Source organism: Syngnathoides biaculeatus, chromosome 9 (genome assembly GCF_019802595.1).
Source record: "Syngnathoides biaculeatus isolate LvHL_M chromosome 9, ASM1980259v1, whole genome shotgun sequence".
In the NCBI taxonomy this organism is placed as follows: domain Eukaryota; kingdom Metazoa; phylum Chordata; class Actinopteri; order Syngnathiformes; family Syngnathidae; genus Syngnathoides; species Syngnathoides biaculeatus.
The window spans coordinates 4806249-4825295 of record NC_084648.1 but is presented as its reverse complement, the minus strand read 5'-3'; the positions used below and the strand labels follow the sequence as shown (position 1 = coordinate 4825295).

The 19047-nt window shown below is 39.4% G+C and overlaps 1 protein-coding gene across 2 annotated transcripts in view; it reads left to right on the top strand.

Annotated features, from left to right (window-relative positions):
* dnah6 (dynein, axonemal, heavy chain 6) overlaps positions 1-19047 on the top strand; it is a 51388-nt gene that overhangs the window by 22210 nt on the left and 10131 nt on the right. For both annotated transcript variants that reach the window (XM_061828656.1, XM_061828657.1), the window contains 27 exons: positions 284-427; positions 779-1000; positions 1278-1425; positions 2134-2291; positions 2697-2828; positions 2915-3086; positions 3302-3448; positions 3573-3646; positions 4025-4179; positions 4643-4874; positions 4948-5100; positions 5675-5815; positions 7527-7769; positions 7859-8026; positions 8136-8371; positions 8836-8980; positions 9210-9326; positions 9472-9595; positions 9759-9955; positions 10367-10570; positions 10999-11124; positions 13148-13312; positions 13788-13855; positions 13971-14151; positions 14528-14707; positions 14808-15041; positions 18814-18949. In XM_061828656.1, coding sequence (XP_061684640.1) covers positions 284-427; positions 779-1000; positions 1278-1425; positions 2134-2291; positions 2697-2828; positions 2915-3086; positions 3302-3448; positions 3573-3646; positions 4025-4179; positions 4643-4874; positions 4948-5100; positions 5675-5815; positions 7527-7769; positions 7859-8026; positions 8136-8371; positions 8836-8980; positions 9210-9326; positions 9472-9595; positions 9759-9955; positions 10367-10570; positions 10999-11124; positions 13148-13312; positions 13788-13855; positions 13971-14151; positions 14528-14707; positions 14808-15041; positions 18814-18949 — 4402 coding nt within the window. The remainder of the gene's footprint in view (positions 1-283; positions 428-778; positions 1001-1277; positions 1426-2133; positions 2292-2696; positions 2829-2914; positions 3087-3301; positions 3449-3572; positions 3647-4024; positions 4180-4642; positions 4875-4947; positions 5101-5674; positions 5816-7526; positions 7770-7858; positions 8027-8135; positions 8372-8835; positions 8981-9209; positions 9327-9471; positions 9596-9758; positions 9956-10366; positions 10571-10998; positions 11125-13147; positions 13313-13787; positions 13856-13970; positions 14152-14527; positions 14708-14807; positions 15042-18813; positions 18950-19047) is intronic.

Here is a 19047-nt window from a genome sequence, read left to right as displayed (position 1 = left end):
TGTACAGTGACCGAAGGGTCTGGAAGGTTCACTTACTTTCTCATCCCCATCTTGTCACTGTTTACAATTTCCTCTGTCAAAAAAAAAAATGTGTGGTATTACTTTAAGCAGACTCTGTTTATTCTTTTGAGTACATTTTATGACCAATTTATGCAGAGATATGAGAAATTCCAAACGGTTCACATACGTTTTTCATGCGAGTCAATTGGTTCATTGTGCATCCATCCAACTGTAACATTTCCACAATGTTCAGTTGACATATTTTATGTTTTGGTCATGACAGGATTCCAAGCGCCTCTCTGATGTACTTTGTCAGACATTTCTATTTTGCTACCTATGGTCAGTCGGAGGCAACCTGCCCAGTACCCACTGGGATGATTTTGACAACTTTGTCAGAGAGCAATTTAAAGACAACAGCAATGCAAAGGTACTGCACAACATTTTCACTGGTCGACCTGACCATTGTAAACTGGAGTGTAATCAATCAAACCCAAGCTATAGGAAAGTTTATGGCATGTCGTAATAATGTACAAATTCCTGCTTGTTATAAAATAAAGCAGTAGACAGTAAAGACAAAAAGATCTCTGTTGGTAGGAATGATGTGCTCCTCAGTCCAACAGGAAGTTGAAATAAAGACTGTAAAACAAAGCAAGCATTTGACCTATTGCTGAATATTCTTTAGATCTCATGGTAACTTGACATTGATTTGCATTTCACATTGCTTAGGTACCGTATTTGCTTGTGTTTTAGTGATTGTCTTTTTATTTTGTCTTATTAGCTTCCTACCAATGGAGCCCTCTGGGACGTGTTCATCAACTTTACCAAAAACTCATTCGTTCAGTGGGAGAAAATAATACCTTTATTTACATACGACAGCGAGCAAGCCTTCTTCGAGATGCTGGTTCCCACCGCGGACACCGTCCGTTATGGCTATCTGATGGAGAAACTGCTGGCAGTCCGGCATTCCGTACTCTTCACTGGTTCCACAGGAGTGGGGAAAGCAAGTAGTAACACAACTAATCTTGCTGTTTCGGTGGTAGACCATGTTCCTAAGGATGGAAGTCAACAATTACTCTGAAAATATTTGAATGAATAGGAATCCAAATTTATGCATGCACTTAAATCAGTGAGCGTTTGACTTGATTTGCCTCAACTTAGTCTTGTATTATTTACTGTCATTTTACCATTTCCCAGAATTCACTCAACTTTCTTAATTGATGCAGAATGCAAAGACCAAACCAGAAAGTGTTATTCAAACAGTGTTGTGTCTTTTACAGTCCGTGATAGCACGAGGCCTTCTCAACAGTATCCAAGAAAGTTCTGGCTACATTCCTGTTTATATCAACTTCTCTGCTCAGACGTCCTCTGCTCGCACACAAGAAATCATTGAGTCTAAGCTGGAGAAAAAAAGGAAGAACATGCTTGGTAAATAGGACACCACATTAAGTCACACACCATAGTGGGATTTAAAAAAAAAAAAGACATACTAACAGCAGTCTTGCAACCACATCCAGGATCTTCAATTTAACTTCTCCCACATTCCTTTATTTTTAATTGCTGGTCATGGTTGTCATTTTCACTGGTTTCCTTACTCAATCAACACAATAATGTTCCTTGCAGGTCCTTACATACATCCACTAGATCAGGGGTCTCTTATGTGATCATTCTCAAGGACCAAATGTGTCACCGAAAGTCCTTTTTTAAAAATAGCTACAATTCTAATGCCGCCACTTACATCTAACTTTTTTGTTATTCTTTTTTATACCTCACCTGCATCACTGGATGAAAAAAGTGCTCATTTTACTGCAGCATATTTGTTTATTCTTCATTCTCCTTTGAAATGAATCATTTGAATTATGGTGTTTTGGCTTTTTTCATTTCCACTCTAGCCTCACTTTAACTTATTTGTTAACAGTTGTATTTTTTACTGTGTTGATTCCGTTAAGAGATATAAAACATAACTTGAAAATATACTACATTTTATTAAAAAAAAAAAAAATAGTTGCACGAATAATTTTGCCGATGGGCACTGTTTTTGGCTTCAACACCTGTCAATAATATCTGTGTCTCATATATTTTTCACTCATTTCATTGAACTCATATCCTGATTTTGTTCCTTTTCACTTTGTGTAGGTGCACCTAAGGATAAGAGGATCGTGGTGTTTGTAGATGATCTAAATATGCCCAAATTGGACAGTTATGGCTCTCAGCCCCCCATTGAACTTCTACGCCAATTTCAGGACTTCTCTGGATTTTATGACAGGGAAACTTTCTTTTGGAAGGAGATACAGGTAAGCAATTGTCCAAATAGCACATGAACAACTTATGAAGTAATTATTGTTGCATTTGGATGCATGTAGTTTAAGCTCAGACCCAGTCAACCTGTTTAAAGACCGTCAAAACTAGAGAGACAGATTTAATGCTTGCACAAGCTTTCAATCTATGTACAATAAATTCTGATATGAATTTTCAGTATTATTCTAATACTTTTTATACAATATGTTGAAACATGTATCATCAATTTGAACTGTTCTATAAATAATTACGACTATATATTAAAATAACTCGTAATTTAAGAGATGAAAACATCCAGTCTTGGCAAGAGATCCTTGTAAGTAATTAACATAGATTAATAGTCATTGTCCAGTAAGGGCAAAGAAAAATGTAGTACCTGCATCCGTGTCTCTCTTCCCTAGGACATGACTATCGCTGCAGCATGCGCTCCGCCAGGAGGTGGCCGCAACCCTGTGACTCCCCGATTCATTCGTCACTTCAGCATGCTTTGTCTGCCCACACCCTCGGAGCAAAGCCTCAAACAGATAATCTTTGTCAGGGGACACATCACCCAACCACAATCATAATTACTAAAGTCTACTTCCCTCCGCTAAACTGATTTTCCTCACCGTCCCTCTAGGCTATCTTGTCTGGTTTCCTCAAAGAGTTCCCTCAACCAGTGAAGGACTGTGCAAAACAGATTGTGGATTCAGCTGTTGAGATTTACAACCGCTTAAGTGTGGATCTGCTTCCCACTCCAGCCAAGTCTCACTATGTATTCAATCTCAGAGACCTCTCCAAGTGTGTTCAAGGTAAGTATTGAGTATGCAGTACAGAAATAGACCCTAGCCTGGTCTAGTGTGCATGTATTTTCCCTGTGGGTGAGAAAAGATAGTTGCCAGTTTACAATGTTTACATTACTACAGCTACAGGCTGCAAACAAACAAAATTATCTGATCTTGTAATTTTATGTGTAATGTTATGTATGGTTGCGCACATTAAATTTTCCCTATCTCGGTATTTTAAGGTATGCTTCAATGTGAAGCCAGTCAAATGAGAGATAAGCCGCAGATCTTTCGTCTTTTCTGCCATGAATGTCAGCGGGTTTTCCACGATCGACTCATCAATGGCCAAGATAAAGAGTATTTTAATGCCATCGTCTGTGAGACAGCCAGTAAGAACTTCCACACTTAATACACGATACAAGTGCACATTTCAAATTTCTAGGTCATTATTTTGACCATTTTCATACTAATTGCAGAATACTGACATCTTTTACTCATCTCTCTCTTCTTCAGGCAAATATTTTGGTATAAATTTGGATCCATCGTACTTTGTGACTGAGCCAATCATATTTGGAGACTTTATCAAGGTATCATTCTACATATTCTCGAATCCTATCTGTTTCTGTGTTTGGCCTTTGGTTTGTTCAGATGTTGAAATTATTTTCCATGAGAAAACTTTGAGATAATGAACTGCTGTTTTATGTAACATTTAAGGAAGGATTATTGTTGTATGGGTGGGAATGTTTTTGATAATAGATACAATAATGTGAACCAAACTCTGTAATTGTATACAATCAAGGAAAAAGTCCAAGAAAATACGATCCCAAGTCACTTCATCCTGTCCTGCTCTGTTTTTGAGAATGAATTTTTTCCATACATTCTTTTAACATTTCAGTCCCAACCATTTAAAGGTCCACTGTATTGAAAAAAAACAAGAGAAACCGCTTAACCCATTTTGCTTTTAGGTGGGTGCAGAAAAGGAAGAACGTCTGTATGAAGATCTTACAGACCTAGATAAGATCCAAGCGGTTCTCCTGGACTATCTGTGTGACTACAATATGACTTACTCCAAGGAAAGCAAGCTGGTGTTTTTCCAGGATGCCATTGAGCATGTTTCCCGGTACTTGTGAACAAGCAATTCCCTAATGCTGACCTAATTTTTTTCTTAAAAAATGCGGCATTGATTAATGCCAAGCACTGCAAAAAAAAGAAAACAAAGCAAAAATGTTGTGTATCATAAAACTTGCTTTCTAAAATAATCTAAAGGGCGGTGTGCCGATTATCTTGTGCCTTTTAAAAAGCGAAGCCAGTGTTCTTTGCCTACTTTTTGTCATACTATTAATTGGTTTATTTAGCCTTTTTTGTGTAAAATATTGACTAAATACATTCAATTGCGGCCTACGCATAGCAACACAGTGTTCTATAAACACCTTTTCATTGACCTTTCAGGATAATTCTTCTCTCACGTCACTAGAAAGTGACTGGCATCTCATTTGAAATCCAGCCACCACTAAACTCCTCTAAGCCAAAAAGACCGCTGCACTCCTCCTTGAATCATTATTTTCGCAATCACATTTTTCTAGAATCGCCCGCATGGTGCGTCTTGAGCGAGGCAACGGTCTGCTTGTGGGTGTGGGAGGGACAGGCAAGCAGTCACTGACTCGATTAGCGTCCCACATTTGTGAGTATCAATGCTTTGAAATTGAGCTGAGTCGAGGCTACAACTACGACAGCTTTCACGAAGACTTGAGGAGACTCTACAGGATGGCTGGGGTGGAAAGGAAAGATACCGTGTTCCTTTTTACAGATACTCAGGTATGAGTAAAATGAAAAAGAAAAAAACTTGGGCAGTGCTTGAGAAATGTGCCTCTTAACCCTTTTGTTTTAGATTGTGGTGGAGGAGTTTCTGGAGGACATCAACAACATGTTGAACTCGGGTGAAGTTCCCAACCTCTTTGAAAAAGATGAGCTGGAACAAGTTCTTGCTGCAACCCGCCCAAAAGCCAAAGAAGCCGGAATCAGTGAGGAAAACAGAGATGAGGTAATTATATGCACATACACTTTCAAACCACTGCAGTATCTCAAACATTCAGTAATTACACATGCAATTTTTATACAAATGTCCACAACCTTTGGCTACAAAGATGCATACAGTCACATTATAGATGATATATCTGTTTGGGGGTGCGCAATCTGATTTTTCTTGGGTAAAATGAGCACAGTGGCATACCTGTATAGGTTTGGAAACACTACAGATTGACATTCATTGTCTTAAATATAAAAGAAAGAAATTAAATGAATGAAAAAATATTGGTATCATAAATGAAAACGGTCTGAAAAAAAACTAAATTTTGTTTAAACAATTGTACAAAAGTTGTTTTTGAGGTGAAAAACAATAGTCATCATCGGTGATTGTGTCTTTTGGGCTGAGTTAATTCACCTTAAAATTTAACTCAAATGATGTGGACAGCTTTTGAATACACAACAAGATTTCAAAGAAAGTGTATCAAAAAATCTAATGACAAGTCAGAAAGATGATTGAACTAAAAAGTTAGCATATGTGACACTCTGACTTTTTGGTTGTGCCAAACATTCTGTGTGTTTGTGATTCTCAGGTGTTTCAATATTTTATCTCTCGTGTACGGGAGAAGCTCCATATTGTGCTGTGTATGAGTCCAGTTGGTGATGCCTTCAGGTCCCGCTGTCGCATGTTTCCCTCGCTGGTCAACTGCTGCACCATTGACTGGTTTGTGGAGGTATGCTCACATCAGTCTGACATTTATTGATTTTTTTTTTTTTTACTATACAGTATTTTGGTATAAGACGGTGGTACTGTATATTGATTGAGTTTGAAGAGTATTATTGGTCACACATTAACATAACCTTTTACCATTATCAGTGCTGTTCTGTTGTCTCCCTGTGAAATGCAACATTCCAAACAAAAGTATTGCAATAGTGAAGCCAATTGTTATAATTGTGCTGTAGCCTGAGAAAAAAGAAATTTTAGACATCAAAAGGTCAAAGAATCAACATTTGAGCAGTGAAAGATGGGAGCAGGTGGAGGAACGAATACAAAGATGGAGACATGCACTGGAAAGGAGGAATGAAGATTAGTAGAACAGAATATATGTGTGTGAATGAGAGTGGTGGAGGGGGAAGAGTGAGGCTCCAGGGAGATAGTGAGGGTGGACGACTTCAAATACTTAGGGTCAACAATCCAGAGCAGTGGTGAATGTGGTAAGGAAGTGAAGAAACGGTTCTAAGCAGGTTGGAACAGCTGGTGGAAGGTGTCTGCCGTGTTCTATGTGACGGAAGAGTCTCTGCTATCGTGAAGGGCAGTGAAGTTTATAAAACAATGGTGAGGCCACCCATAATGTACGGATTAGAGACGGTGGCACTGAAGAGACAACAGGAAGCAGAACTGGAGGTGGCAGAAATATATATATATATATATATAGAATAGAATATGTTGAGGTTCTCCCTAAGAGTGAGCAAGTTGGATAGGATTAGAAATGAGCTCATCAGATGAACAGCCAAAGTTGGATGTTTACGCTGTAGCCACCCTTAATGGGACAAGCCAAAAGGAAACGAAAAAGACTTTCAGGTTGTTGTTGTTTTGACATCTAGAGCTGTCGTACAACATAGGAGATTTTATTAGCATTATTTGTGTAAGAAAATCCAAAGTTTTCAATACGCAAATAATTGCCTTGATCAGATAGACTTAGATGAAATTACCTCATGGTGAAAACGTTGTTTCGTATCATTGGCTAAATGCAGCAACCCATTGATGTAACCGAAGTTTTGGAATCCTCTTCGGTGACGCTTCTTTCGGCTTTCTCTAAAGACGCTTGCAGTTGTTCCTTTTGAGAATTATTCCCTTCAGTCTATTCTTTAGCAGATACAATGCATGCTCTGTAGGGCTAATTCTGGAGATGAGGAAAAAAATGGATGAAAAAAGGGGTTTTGGGTAATTATCTTGCTGCATGATGATAGCTCTCATGGTTTGACAGTCAAATTCCCTCTCAACTGATGCTTTTTTCCTTGTTCTACCCATTTAACATTTGTTACTTAATAAACTAGTGCTTTGTTTCTTCTTCTGGACATCCCAACTAATTGTACTTGTTATTGCCAATATTTGCATTAGCTCTGATTGATTCTCCTTCTTAATCGCTTGCTCAAATAAACTCTCCGATTTCATTTTTGGCGGCATTTTAGAATATAGCATACACAGGTCCCTAATCTAAAAATAAAAGTTGTGTATCATATCCAGAAGACAGTCCATGAAAAGTAAAGCTGCCGTTGTGACTTGTGTGTAACCTTTGATGTAAAACGAATGATTTCAGACTAAATAAAGCAACTGAGTTTACTGTCCCAATACTTTTCGAGGGGAGTGTCTATAAATATCTGCCAAATTGAACAATTTGTTTACTTGTTTTACTTTTATGTCTTTCACTATGTGGTGCCCAGTGGCCCCGTGAGGCCCTTCTTTCCGTCTCTCAGGCCTTTTTCCAGAATGTGGACTTTGGTACGGAGGAGCTCAAGCAAAGCTTCTCAGATTTGTGTGTGGAGACGCATGTCAGTGTCTCTGTCATGGCTGAGCGATTCTACTCAGAAGTGAGACGTCGATACTACACCACACCCACTTCTTACTTGGAACTCATTAACCTGTACCTGTCCATGCTGGACAATAAGAGGCAGCAGCTAGTGCTTGTAAGGCTAAGTTAAAAAAATCAATGAATAAATGTAAAAATGTCTGTGTCAGTCAAAGTCTTACACTGATATAATGTTCACGCCTATAGGCAAAGGACCGTGTGAAGAGTGGTCTAACTAAGCTCCTGGAGACCAACGATCTTGTGGCAACAATGAAAGTGGACCTTTCTGCTTTGGAGCCACTTCTCAAACAGAAAAGCATCGATGTTGATGCCTTAATGGAAAAGCTGTCTGTTGACCAAGAGAGTGCTGATGAGGTACAGTTTTTTCCCCCTTTTATGTAGGTCCCATGAAATATGTACATTGTTGTAATAAATCCCAGGTTTTAGTGTATTTGATGCATGCATAATTTGAACCTTATCCCAGACACGTAGAGTTGTGAAAGAAGAAGAGGCAATGGCAAAAGTCAAGGCTGAAGATACTCAAGCAATCGCCGATGATACCCAAAGAGACCTGAATGAGGCTCTGCCTGCCCTGGAGGGGGCTAACCAGGCTCTTAACTCTCTGGACAAGGCTGACATTTCCGAGCTCAAAGTGTTTACCAAACCTCCTGACATGGTCATGACCGTCATGGAGGCTGTCTGCATCCTGCTCAACTGCAAGTCTGTGTGCTTTGTCACTCTCTTGAAAATAAGTGCTAAATTCCAGTAATGGCGAGAGAGGCAGAAATTTTACTGAAAGTGACTAACTCAATTCTGGTTGTTATTTTTGTGATTATCACTATTTAGACAAACATTCATTCCTGCAAACTGCAGTAAATAAACTTGTCAATACAGATGCTGTACACATAGAAAATGTGTATTCCATAAAGTACCCTTAATTAGCGGTAATATTTCCTGTAACCTAATGTATTGAGATGAAAATTTGGATATTGTATGCTTTATTTCTAATTCAATAACTTAGTTCAGAATCATAAATATAGAAATAAATAATATATATAAAAATATATATACAAGACAGAACTACCCACAGGACAATTTTCCTTATTTACTAGAATGTAGAGTAACGTTCATTTGTATAGTATGATTTGAGTTGCATTTTTTGTTCCTTATTTTTCCTTGGACAGGCCGGACTGGCCCAATGCCAAAAAGTTGCTGGGTGATTCCAATTTCACCCGATTTTTGACAGACTATGACAAGGATAATATTAAGCCTCAAGTTCTGGCAAAGCTGCAGAAATACATTAACAACCCCGACTTTGTACCTGAGAAGGTATGTTTAGATTTTTTTTGTTCAAAAACTCTTGTAATAGTTTTGACTGGTATTGGGATTGATATCATTTGGACTGATAGTGTCACAGATGGAATGTATGTCTTCTAGTTTATTTACATGAAACTAAAACATATTACAATTTTGAGACTAGAAAGATTTCATCATTCGGTTTATGTATGTATTTACTTATTCATTTATATGTATTTATTTATTTGCTTTTGGTTTTAAGGTGGAAAAGGTTTCTAAAGCGTGCAAATCCATGTGTATGTGGGTTAGAGCTATGGACATATACTCCAGAATCCTCAAGGAAGTTGGTCCAAAGAGAGAAGCATTTGCCAAAGCGCAGGTCAGCAATTTGGTTCAAAACCGTGCCCAATCCCAATGGGGCTGTATGCGTTCACTTAAAACGCTTGCGTCTCAACGTCCCTGTTTCTGCACACTTATTGAAATTGTATGATGTATAATAATTGATACCTCCATATCCAATTCAGGCAGAGCTGGAAATTACAATGGCAACACTGAGGGAAAAGCAACAACTGCTCCAGAGTGTGGAAGACAAGATTAGGGTTTTACAGGAATCATACGACAGCAGCCTGAACGAAAAGCAGGATTTGGGTGACTGCCGTGTTCTTTGTACCTGTATCAAACCAAAACCCTTCAATACTGTATTGGATTAGGATTCATTCCTGAATGTACACCAATAAGCCATTTTGTCTTGCAGTGTACTTTCTATCTATCGCTCACATTCTCGACTCCTTTCTTTTTCCTTTTTTTACAGTTAACACAATGGCAGTGACGCAGGCACGGTTGACCAGAGCAGGGAAGCTGACATCGGCTTTGGGAGATGAGCAAGTGCGCTGGGAGGAAAGTGTTGCCACATTTGAGCAGCAGATCATCGACGTTGTCGGCAACGTCTTCATTGCTGCTGCTTGTGTGGCATACTATGGAGCATTCACATCTCACTATAGAAAACTGGTAAATATACAGTAGTCGCTATACTTAGAGGTTGTCAGAAAAGTGTGACGTAAAATATTCGCATAACCACGAGCTGCAGTTTCACACAAGACATCATCTACCCTGTGCATTGCACCTTCATACATACTGTATGTACATACATTTATTTATGTGTACCAAAATATATCGGATTCATAGTTTTTGGGCCACTGAGATTTTTTGGTGTGTAGAACAAAGTCACACTTTTATTTGGACCTTGGCACGCATGTGTTTATAAAAATGAAAAAAAAATCTCTACATCTCATTTTGACAAAAAGGGCAGCATTGTTCTTTAATCGATCTATTTCCTTACTGTGTGGGCAGGCATGTTTGTTGTCAACCCAAATACATGGCCTGCATCTAAGATTTTTAACATTTGCCATTTTTCCTCAGCTTGTTGATGAGTGGATAATACAGTGCCAGAACCTGAAAATTCCAATTAGTTCCAGCTTCAGCCTTATCAACATTTTGGGTGACCCATATGTTATTCAACAGTGGAATAATGAAGGTTTGCCCCGGGACACCGTCTCCACAGAAAATGGAATACTGGTAAATGAGGGTCGCCGCTGGCCTCTTATGATTGACCCTCAGGATCAGGTGAACTATTTCATGAATTGTCCCTACTATATCATAATGACTGAATAGTGTCAATTTTTTAATTATGAGTCACCAAATATACACAAAAATACTTGAGGCAGGCAGCACCAGTTTTCCATTCTTACTCTAGCCCGAATAGGTGTTTATCTTCGAACAGCTCTCCTTCCTGTGGTCCTTTTCGATCATCCATTTTAAGTTTGTTGTACTATACATTTGTTGTCAGCAGAAATGTTTTATGTACATTCAAATCTAACCTCAACAATAGACAACCTCATACAATAAATAATTTTACCATTTCTACTGACCCATCGACATGTTGACATCATTTTCGTTGAAATACTGTCACAGCTTAAGCGAGAATTGCTGGTAGCATGTCATTCCATGTTCAGACACACGTTTTTAAAAATGGCCCATTCTTTCTTTATTAGGCAAACCGATGGATCCGCTCAAAGGAGGCCAAGCATGGCCTCAAGGTGATCAAGCTCACTGACCCAAACTTTCTTCACAAGCTAGAAAATGGCATCCGTATGGGCATGCCTGTTCTCCTGGAGGAGGTAGAAACACGCTACGTTGAACTTTGCACATTCATTTCAGACTTAAATGTGGATCATTAATCAGGAAAATACAAGTTACTTTCAAATTTGCTGTTTGGTTGTACTGAACTGCAACTATTGCAACAAAACAAATTTGATTAATTAATTTAGTATAACTTATGCAGACTAACGGCAAAGCATAACATTAGGTATTTTTAAAAATGAAAGAGTTTTGGGTCATAATATAAATGAAAGTAATACAATGTGATTGAAATGTTGACCCATTTGGCAAACCCTAAAGTTTGAAGGTCTGGAAAACCATTCAAGATAACTCAAGTGAATGATAACCGGCTATTCATTAGTAGGTTACTACACATCACTTCATAATGTGGGTAGGTTAAATGTATATTATTATAGATTTTACATTTGTGTCTGTGGGTCCTGGGATGCACATGTTATGGAAAATACTGTATGAGTCCCAGTCCTGGAACAATTTATCATCACGGAATGCAGGTTCAGTAATCCTCCACTATATCATGTTTCTTGCTTCACAATGCTGCTATATTGCAATTTTTATTACAGTTATCTATCTACTCTCGCTAGAGTTGTTCCACTATTTATACTATTTGTTCAACATTTTTATATTAGCCGTTGCTCTTGCTCTATCTCATATTTTGTGTTTGGGCCTGGCACGATAGCAATTTTTTTTTGTACAATATATTTTCGCAAAAACTTTCATGATTAACAATAATTTCATTGTTTTTATGCCATTTATATAATGATATTAGTGCATAATAAAGAATTGTGCACCTCTTACAAATTCTGCCCTGGTAATCAAACATACGAGTTGAGTGCAACTGTTTATAATCCTTTAATTTCATAAATAAAAGTATCGCTGGATTTCCCCGTAAGGGCAAGTAAATTAAAACAGGAAGTTAAAAATCTTCAACTAAAGTGGTCAACTTCAGAAAAAACATTTCAAAGGCTCAATGTTCTTCGTTGATGCTAAATTGTGACACCGCAGTGAAGCCTCAAACATCCATCCATCCATCCATCCCTTTCTGTACTGCAGAATCCTTACAAGGGTCTTGGGCGTTCCGGACCCTCTCCCAACAATCTCCAGCCAAATTGAGTTACAGGTTTTTTTTAACATAGTGTCACCAAATTTATGACTCGAGTCTGATATGAGTCCAAGTCATGTGACTCGAGTCCACACCTCTGAATCTTTCTAGCATGCAAGACACACATGAAGTACATTGCATGAAATAGAAACAATAACAATTGTCCATACAGTCCAATTCAACTTATCAGCAATGTTATTTGTTGGTCTGCAAAATACAGTGCTGAGTTTTAATGTTCACATTTGAGTTCTGATTAATCACACTTGCTATTTTTTTTTTTTTGATGATGGCACATTGAAATCTCATAAAGTAGTACCTTGATTTAGGCTGATACTGTGTCTGCCATTATATGGGTGATGTAATGAAAATATTGTTTCATCCACCCATTTTCCTATCCTTACTAATGAAAACATTTTGAAAATATGGAAATGGAAACTTATTTGGACTAATTGCGCCAGCACTCCCGTGACCCTTGTGAGGATAAGTGGCTTTTAGAATATATGGATAGATGGATGTTCTGGGAGTGATTTTTCTTTTCTAGGTTGGCACCTCTACATCAGACAAGGTCCTACATGGTGTGTTATGACATGGGCGTTTATGATGCTAAATACTAACAGAAAAGTAGAAAAAACGAATTGAGGCATTAGGGCTATGCTCTTTGCCTAATGCTTCATTCCAAATGTTGTGTCGAAGTATCAAGGCAAAATCACAAAAACTGTGACATTGTCCCAATACTTCTGGCTCTAACAGACTGACTGTAGCACACCCTATATGTACAGTGAGTAATAAACCAGAACTACCATCTGCCATCCAGAAAATTGTATTAAGTTATCATAAAAATGACTTCTCCAAAGTGAAATGATGAGCTACACTACTGGTTTAAGTTGACGTGTCCACGTTTGTGTTTTCTCTTTTGCATGTAGTTAAAGGAGACCCTGGATCCTGCTCTGGAGCCCGTCTTGCTAAAGCAGACATTTGTGGCGGGTGGACGCACTTTGATCCGACTTGGAGACTCAGATATTGACTATGACAAAAATTTCCGCTTCTATATGACAACTAAAATGGCCAATCCACACTATCTACCAGAGGTAGTGACAACACCTAATCTCATAATGTTGTACATTTTAATCATGCTTGTAGTGTTGTAATACATGCTACTGCCTTTCCTGGAGTCTGCACAGGTTTGATGCCCATTCAGCCTTCCTCTAGCGCAGGGGCACTGTTGATTTTTTTTTTTTTTCTTCTCTGGTATTTGCTAAATAGTAAGTAAGTAAATTTCTTTCGGCGTCGCCACAGCGTGTCATCTCAGATGAACGCACATATATGTTTGGCACAATTTTTTTTTTTTTTTTACGCCCGATGCCCTTCCTGACGCAACCCTTCTCAGGGAGTGGAGGCCCCAGTGGGATACGAACCCACAACCCCTGTTTTACCAAACCAGTGCTCTAACCACTGAGCTACATGGCCTCAATTTGCTAAATATTTACCAAATACAATGTGAGGAATGTGTCTGACATTTTTGTTGTTAAATTAATGATGCATATGTGTGGTTTCACCTTTCAGGTGTGTATTAAAGTTACAATCATCAACTTCACTGTGACTAAGTCTGGCTTAGAGGACCAACTGCTTGGGTATTATGCAACACAAAAAAAAGCAAATGGACAATTTTTTCTATATAAACAACCAGTGATTTGATTTTTTTTTTTTAACAAATGATTGAATCTCGTCAAATCGTTCTCTTCTCAGCGACGTGGTGTGTCTTGAAAGTCCGCATCTGGAGGAGCAGAGAAACGATCTGGTTGTGCGCATCAATAATGACCGCATCCAACTGAAGAACATTGAAGATCGGATTCTGAAGCTGCTCTTTACCTCTGAGGGAAACATCCTTGACAATGAGGAGCTGGTTACCACTCTCCAGGAATCAAAGGTAAAGGGAGTTTTGAAAAATGCTAGTTAAATTTGCCATCAATTTCATCGATAATTTCCAATATGGACTGCCATATCGTATTCTTCATCTTCACTCACCTTCAAAAGTATTGAAACAGGGTGATCCCGTTCTTTTTCCTATAGACTAAAAATATTTGGGATTGATCTACAGTTGTGCTGTACCAGTCAAACGCCTAAAAATCAAAATGTCAAATTGAGTTCACCTCGGATTAGTTTTTCATGTCAAACCCAAATGTTTTAAGTCACAGATAAAGGAAAAAGTCACAATTTGGAGGTCTATGTGTGGGCGGGGTTCCGATTTTCAGATGTCGATCATTCCGCTACTTTATTTATTTATTATTTTCTACCTTGCTCAGGTGACATCAGCAGCTATAAAACAGCGACTGGAGGAGGCAGAGGCCACCGAGTTGATGATCAATAATGCAAGAGAGGGTTACCGATCTGTAGCCACCCGAGGCTCTGTCTTGTTCTTCGTCGTTGCGAGTCTGTCTGAGATTGATCCAATGTACCAGTTCTCACTCAAGTACTTTAAACAAGTGAGAAAGCCTGCATTTGCTTTTTATTAAAGTCATGGGAAAAACAGGTTTAGATTTCAAAAGGACCCTTTTTGTTATTCTTTTCTCCCACAAACCATAGCTCTTCAACACCACCATCGAGACATCCGAAAAGAGTGACGTGTTGCAAGAACGTCTACAGATCCTACTGGATCAGATCTTACTCAACTCCTACATAAATGTTTCCCGGGGCCTTTTCGAACAGCACAAACTCATCTACAGCTTCATGTTGTGTGTCGAGATCCTGAAGCACCGTGGTGACATCTCAGAGGCGGAGTGGCAGAATTTCATCAGGTCTACTGCAGGCATGGAAAAGGTGAGCTGGGGAATGAAAAGCCACATGAAACAGCTTGTTGAAAAACTTTCTGAAATTTGAGGGTCTTAATATATGCTGAACGCTGTAGCGTGCCACTTGGTGAAAAGTAAATATATGCCAGTGTTGCTAGTGAGTAAGAGAGATTGCAAACCATTCTGTGCAACCGTCAGCATGGGTTGCAGTGATCACAATTCATTTGTCTCTGTGTCATTACTGTTTAATGTGGTTGAATGAATGACTGATTGTCTCCATCACACCCTTGCACTTCATTGCGCACCTACTCCAGAGCTCGACTCTCACAGAACATTATTTTTGGACACAAATCCAGAGATCGCAGAAGTGCTACGCCACTGTGTTCTGCCCCGGAGCCCAGGGCAATCCCCAACCCCCACTCCTGCACCCAGCCCACAGTGGAGGTGCCACAGGGGGAAAAGAAGGAAGCAGAAAAGGGTTGAGCGCAGAAGTGTCCGAGCTAGATTAGCAGCTAGCCCACATAGGCCAGGTCTCCCTTCCATCAGCCTGGCCAGCGTGCACTCGCTGGGCAACAAGACAGACTTTACTCCACACATCTACAATAAGCGTGAGTGTGTGCTGCGACTTTGCTTTCATGGAAACATGGCTGTACAATAGGGTTCTGGACTGTGCCATGCAGTCAGGCTGGCTAACATGCTACCGGGCAGACAGAGTGCTAGTCAAGGGAGGGAAGACTCATAGTGGGGGGTTCTTTGTTTACATCAGTGATGCCTGGTGCCACAATGCTGACGTGGTTTGTTCACCACTGCTGGAGTTGATGGTCATCAAGTGCCTTTCTACCTGCCTAGTGAAGTGTCTGCTGTTCTGCTGGCAGCCATTTATTTACATCTCTCCCACCCAACCAAGAACAGGAGCAAGGCACTCTACGAATTCCACTGGCTCATCAGTGAGCAGCAGACATCCGACCTAGATGCCTTCCTCATCCTGGCAAGGGATTTGAACCACGCCAAACCCAAGGCCATGTTTCCACAACTTCATGGGCACCTTTAATTTCCCACAATAGGGAGCAACATCCTGGACAATGTTTTAACAACTCACAAAGAAGCGTACGAAACCCTCCCCCTCCCGACCCGGGAGCCTCAGACCACACTACTGTCATTCTAATGCCTGTATACAGACCACTGGTTAAGGTGACAAAGCCAGACGAAGCTCTAGGTGTGGTCATCAGAGGCTCTCACCATGTTTTGCCACCACAGGCTGAAGCATTTTTCAAACAGGCAGCCTTCCTTTTGGCCACAACCTCGTCACAGACCTCCAGGAGTAGACAGAGACCGTCACTCCCTGCATGGATGAATTTACAGTCTCCAGAACCATCTCTATCAAGGCTAATCAGAAGCCATGGCTGACAGATGAAGTCCACCTGGCATCAGAGAAGCTCAGAGGCAATACTCCAGTAGGATTGCCGAACACTTCAGCAACAGCAGAGACGCCAGGAACCTGTGGTGTGGTAGCCAGACGATCACGGACTATGTGTATATTGCTGCTCATTGCTCGTGTGTATATAATGTGTGGTATTTTTTTAGACAAAAAAAAAAATCAAATAAACAGTTCTGTATATTCATTTTCAGTTTATTTTTCTGTTTAGTTGTTTACTACAGCACTGCAGGTCTGAAAGGAATGATTTTTCAGGTACCGGTATGGTGATCATCATGAATGGAACATATCTGACAATAAAGTTACTTGAACTTAATATGTCCTGCCATGCTGCTGTAGGGATGGATTTGATACTTAAATGTTCATTATCACCGTCTCTTCCTTGGTCAGTATATTGCTTAGAAATCTCAGGCTAAAGTCAAACAGTAAGGACAAAGACATTTGGGTTCTTTTAGGTAAATTCCCTGTTGCCCACGTAAGGACATTAAATTTAATCTTTGATTTCATAAATTACTAAAGATCGTGCTGTTCATTTCTTGAAAACTAAATGTCTTCTCCAGTTTTATTATTTTGACATTCACCAAACATTCCCTGCAATCATGACTAGATTACTTTGTTAGATTACAATAGAATTTTGCAGGAAGTGGTAGGCGGAAATGGTCTAGATATCAACATGATATCTAGACATATATCTGAATGAATGATCTCTGTTTTGATGAACCTCTGAATAGCTGCTTGTAATAGGCATGGATGCAGCTGGAGAACTGCACGGTTCCAAAGTAGATAGTACTAGTACACTACCAGTTGCAGAGCAGTAGAAAATGACTTTGAAAATGAAAATGAGTTTCCTGAGGTTAAACAGCTCCAGTCTACAGAGTATTAACGCATTGAGCATTTAATCTTGCTGACGGTCAAGGTCGAAGAATTACATTTACCGAATTGTACTCTTGTATAAAGTTTTTTTTAAAATCACCTCTACAGTGAAGCATTGGGTTTTGAATCTTGAATTTGGGCTGGTAAGATGGTGTTGAAAGATCAACTCTCGTCAATGCAGAATGCATGGGGAATGTTAAGTGTTCTTTCCCTCCAATGCAGTGTGATGTAGTAAGGTGGTATCCAGTTAATTTATTTGGAAAACTGCTAATGGATATCTGGTGTGTTAGTTTGGACATTCACTCCCTCCAAACTTTTAGCGGTTTGGGAATAAGATCATCAAGCCTCTTCTCACGCATGCAACATCATGTTATGCATGTGATGTTTTCTTTTAGTTGGGGAGGTATTGTGGTTAAACTGGTTAAGGACTGGTTAAAAATGACTTTTATAAGTACAGTTTTTTAACCTTTACAAGCTTTTTGGTGGGATTGATATACTACAGGCAGGATTTCCTTTCGGAAAACTCGGTATTTGTTTGTTGTCTCTCAAACGAGGAATACAACTGCTTCAAATCTTTGGTCAGGGGGGTGCTACTCTGTAGACCAAGATGATCCTTATTCGCTCTCGTACTTTTTTTGTAGTTGTACAAGTGATGCTCCACACGCTGCCTGTAGCTTTTGTAGATTTAATGCCTCTTGTCAGTCCTTCTCTGGCTTCTATGATGGATAACAAACAAATTTCCCATGCTAATGAGGAGCGCAAGAGGGAACTTTCATTTACAAGGAAATTGATTTTCTATCACAAGTGCCAACTATTCTTTTGTTTAAGAATCTTTCATGAGTCTTTTTTAAACTTCCCTAGCAAAAATGTTTCAAGGTCCATTAAAATCCTTTTGTTTCTACTATTGTATGCATGAAATGCATTAAAATGAGTTTGTGACCTGGTTTAAGTTTAACATCTATGTGGTTTGGCGATTGAATGCAATAGTAAAAAAGCACCTGCCCACTTCGTGATTACTATACGCCAAATCAATCCAAAATAACTGGCTGACTGATAATTTGGCTGTTATGTGCACAGCTATGAATGCCAAGCTCAGATGATTTGAAGAATAAATGGGTCAAATATATTTTGGGATGAATTCCAAAGGGCAGCACGGTGAATGACTGGTTAGAAAATAAGTCCAACAGTTCTGATGACCCTGGTTCAATTTTGGCCTCATCTGTGTTGAGTTTGCATGTTCTCCCTGTGCCTGCGTGGAGTTTCTCTGGATACTCCGGTTTCCTCATTTCATTTGAATACTCACTTTATGCATTGATAACTTGTCTGGGTTTGCAGGCTGGCTGGTGTCATTTTTGTTCTTCACATTTGTGTCAATATTGTCTGTTACACTCATCCATCAACCTCCTTTCTTTTGCGATGAAGGTACTATAAATGTTGAAGTTGATTGTCACCGCATTCTTGAAATCGTCCCTGGTCTCATCTCATATCTCAGGAATTTCCAGAACGGCCAGATGTTCCATGGCTAAGTGATTATTACTGGCAGATGTGTTGTGAACTGGAGGACTCACTGTCCTGCTTCAAGGGCATCTCCAAAGAAATCATTGCAACACACATCCATGTTCAGCTTGGTAAACTCGCACCCCAGCTACTAACGTATCTAGGATCAGTAATTTGTTTCTCTTTTATGTGAAAATTGTAGATTTCTTAAGTATTAACTACTACCTAT